At 46.1% G+C, this 4099-nt stretch overlaps 2 protein-coding genes across 2 annotated transcripts; both read right to left on the bottom strand.

Moving 5' to 3' along the window:
- Window positions 1–1312: 1312 nt before the first annotated feature.
- On the bottom strand, window positions 1313–1687 carry LOC118796319 (histone H2B). Its single transcript, XM_036555145.1, has one exon. It carries the CDS (start codon window positions 1685–1687, stop codon window positions 1313–1315), a length of 375 nt encoding a protein of 124 aa, XP_036411038.1.
- A 977-nt stretch (window positions 1688–2664) lies between these two features.
- On the bottom strand, window positions 2665–2976 carry LOC118796326 (histone H4-like). The gene is made up of 2 exons (XM_036555152.1): window positions 2914–2976; window positions 2665–2880 (listed from the first exon to the last, which is right to left on the bottom strand). The coding sequence occupies exons 1-2, from the start codon at window positions 2974–2976 to the stop codon at window positions 2665–2667; spliced, it is 279 nt and encodes a 92-aa protein (XP_036411045.1).
- Window positions 2977–4099: the final 1123 nt, after the last annotated feature.

A 4099-nucleotide genomic window follows, 5' to 3' on the forward strand; every position in this document is an offset into this window, starting at 1 on the left:
CAAGTATCCTTGTGTAAGTGTACAAACAGAAAAAATTACGCTCTCTGTTCGAGTCCCAAAGTAGGAACTAGGCGATCACCGGCTGTCTTGTTCCCATCGCGGTCACTGCTGACCAAATTTCCCCTTGGATCTGTCTTGCATCTCCATACAGCCTGTAACAAGCTCTATAAGGGCCCACTACAGGTCCTCGCCCCCTCTGCAATGAAGCATCAGCCCCGGCCCCGGGCGCTATGCAGAGTTGAAGGAGCCCGCAGCTGCTGGTGGGTGTTCACACGAAGTGCGTGATACTAGCCACGCGAGCACAATCCATGTGACAGCTCGCCAGTGACGTAGAAATAGATTCTACAAGATGATGGTTCAGGATATTCACGGGGGGGGGGGGGCGGGGGCACGACACCCCTTCCCCCACAGACACACTCGATAGTCTCGCACTTTCTCATGACACAAGTAAGTGGCTCTGAAAAGAGCCATTTGGATTTGACGGTTATTGGCGAATATTACAAAAAAAAAAATTACTTGGCTTTCTCGGTCTTCTTGGGGAGCAGCACAGCCTGGATGTTAGGCAGAACGCCGCCCTGAGCGATAGTGACACCGCCCAGAAGCTTGTTCAGCTCTTCGTCGTTACGCACCGCAAGCTGCAGGTGACGGGGAATGATACGGGTCTTCTTGTTGTCCCGAGCAGCATTGCCAGCCAGCTCAAGGATCTCAGCCGTAAGGTACTCGTTAAAGAAGTTAAAGAATACGTCAAACAGAGTTGCCTAATCGCTGCACTTGGGCGAGATTTTATTTTTGGCATATAACAAGTATTGTTCGATACGAGACGTCATTTCTCATGGGAACGTTGATCGTGGTTGAAATTAGGTCGTGCAAGAAGCAGCATTGTATTGCATTATTGTCATTTAGCAGGCGCTCTTACCCAGAGCGACAAACAGATCTGTTTATACAGCCAGAGATTTACTGAGGCAATTGTGCATGGGTTAAAACCCTTGTCCCATGGTACAACTGCAGTGCCCCTGCAGTGAATCGAACCAGCGATCATTTGGCGACGAATACTTTCCACGCTGCTGCAATTACGTGCCTCTAGCTCCTGATATTCATCCCCATCGCCGTGGGTTGTTATACCCCTATGGTGTCCTTTACCGAACGTAGTTTTGATTTAATCCCTGAGCACAATCATTGGGGTTAACCCCGTTGCTTTAATCTTTCAAGGTACGAGAACTGCTACGGCGAAATAAAACGGGACTTTTGCGTTTTAGAGAGAGTGAGCGGCTCTGAAAAGAGCCTTTGGGGTTACAGTAGGTGACAAGCGACTTTACTTGGAGCTGGTGTACTTGGTGACAGCCTTGGTTCCCTCGGACACGGCGTGTTTGGCCAGCTCTCCAGGCAACAGTAGGCGCACGGCAGTCTGGATCTCCCTGGAGGTAATGGTGGAGCGCTTGTTGTAGTGAGCCAAACGAGACGACTCACCGGCGATGCGCTCAAAGATATCGTTGACAAACGAATTCATGATGCCCATTGCCTTTGAGGAAATGCCGGTGTCAGGATGAACTTGTTTCAACACCTTGTACACGTAGATTGCATAGCTCTCCTTCCTGGACTTTCTGCGTTTCTTGCCGCCCTTACCGGCCGTCTTGGTGACGGCTTTCTTCGATCCCTTCTTGGGAGCAGACTTGGCTGGTTCAGGCATAATGCTCGTTTCTTCGCAAACACGAATGAATGCTCTCACGCCCCATACTTGGCCTACATATAGAGTGTATGCAAATTTTACCCACGATCTTTGGCCAACCAGTTATAGCAGGATCTCATTGGCTGATTCTTCTGAATCGGATGACATTCAAATTCGATTGGCCGATTTCCTTGGGCTGGAATAGCACAAGTTGCACATCTATCGAAACAAAGCACTTCCACCGCGCGACTCCCACTTTCTCTTGTAGTGTTTATTTATCTTTATTTTTTTGCAAGACAATTTACGTAGGTGATATTAGTCAAAAAATACTTTCAAGACGCATATGGAAAACCAACAATCAAAAATCTGCATACCATACATTGTCGTGTATATTGACGTATGATTCATCTATAAACATCTCATACACACGCCAAACTATGATATCCGCCACAAATAGTATACAGTAATATTGTATACAGTTACAATGAAAGCACGTTCCATGGCTGTGGTCTTATCGCCCTTACTGTCCACAGTTCGTTTACAATTCAGTTAAGTCTGGGCTTGTCTAAAAACCAAACCAGCTGGTACAAAAATATCAGTTGTCCTTCTTTGGCGAGATTTCCCACAGCTTCATTTTTACAACATTCGCATCAACCCAAAATAAAGCATATTCTTTTTCACAGAGTTCCCTCATCAAAATCGATCCCTCAATACTATCAACTTCTCACAATCTTTGTGGGGAAAAGGCAAGCTCTGGGCAATCCGCTCCCGTTAGACGGCAAGGGGGCAACAAACACGCGCTCAGCTACATCGCTGCTTGAGAAAATACAACGTAACAATCCAAGGTTGCTGCAGCCCGTTTCGGTAAAGCGCAACAATGTTTTCTTAAATGTGTCAGTGAACGTGGAACGTGTAACTCTTTCGTATGGGGAAGTGGGCGGCTCTGAAAAGAGCCTTTGGACTGGTTTTTAGTTCAGATCTCACTGCAGGATTGATGTTTAGCCTCCGAAGCCGTACAGAGTGCGACCCTGACGTTTCAAAGCGTACACCACATCCATGGCAGTGACAGTCTTCCTCTTGGCATGCTCGGTGTAGGTAACGGCATCGCGAATAACGTTCTCCAAAAACACCTTCAGCACACCGCGCGTCTCCTCGTAAATCAGACCAGAGATACGCTTGACACCACCTCGCCGGGCAAGGCGACGAATTGCGGGCTTGGTAATACCCTGGATATTATCACGAAGAACCTTACGGTGACGCTTGGCGCCTCCCTTCCCCAAACCTTTTCCTCCCTTTCCTCTTCCGGACATTTTCCAACACCTTCACTACTGCAGCCTACAACAGAAACAATGTCACACTGTTGAAGTGCACGCTTATATTCACTGAAAGACGACCTCATTGAGGCCCCATACTCAAAGAAAAGGCGGTTCGCGTTAGAGCCCGCCTCCTTCAAGCAGGGATCAAAGAGTCAACGATGCTTTTTCAGTATGTCATACTCGTGCGAATTGTTAGCATAGCAACAATGACTGTAATGGAATATCTGTAATCGAAATTTGGTGCCTGTCAAGGTCTTACATCATGAATGCAATGCTGTTCATGTTGCCATCCTTTGTTACAACAGTTTCCTGATTCTTTACATTATTCTCGTCATTCACAGTATCAGAGCGCCATCTACTGGCCGCCGTTGTTAATGAAACAAAGAATACGCAGTTGTAAGTTTTTTCCTGTTCACGTGTGAGAAAGAGAGCTGTCGTTCACTCGCCTTCTCAGTCTCGTTTGCTTTGAAGATAAGACAATTAATGGTCACGTCTTTCCCTACGAGGGCAATGCCCGTGAGTATAATTTGTTTTTAGTTTATATCGTCGTTGCATTTAAGAAACATGTCAAAGTCTCGTAGTTTTATACAATTTCTGTTGTCATACGTAACGGTGGCTAATGTGGTTCAGATATCAATACAGTGTAGCCTATGTAAGCAAGATGCATATTCTGTAATAAGTTACACTCAGACAAAGCATGTCAGGCTAAAAAAAAAGATTTATTTGTGTTTTGCGGTTTTACAATAAGAGAATAAAGGAAAGAAAGGAACTGAGGATCAAGCTGTTCACCCTTTAGTCTCGTGTTTAGCTTGCTGGCTAGCTAAGTAGCTTAGTGAGGCCAGTATAGTGCCTTCTCTTGCTTGGCCCCCTAACAGCACCCACAAAACAGTTCACCGCGATACACTGTCAATGGAACATTATGATTAAGACTCTGAAGTACGTTAGGCAAAGGAATGCAGAAAACTGGTTACAGCTCTTGGATTGTTGTTGATAGTGATTTTGCACAAACAGCCATAGCTACCGAGCCGACATCTCTAAGATCAGATCAGACAACTTCCTTCCACGCTTTGAAAAGCTGAATGATCAGAACCATAGTTCAGAATCGCTATCCTGGCGA

This window comes from Megalops cyprinoides, chromosome 21 (assembly GCF_013368585.1).
Source record: "Megalops cyprinoides isolate fMegCyp1 chromosome 21, fMegCyp1.pri, whole genome shotgun sequence".
In the NCBI taxonomy this organism is placed as follows: Eukaryota; Metazoa; Chordata; class Actinopteri; order Elopiformes; family Megalopidae; genus Megalops; species Megalops cyprinoides.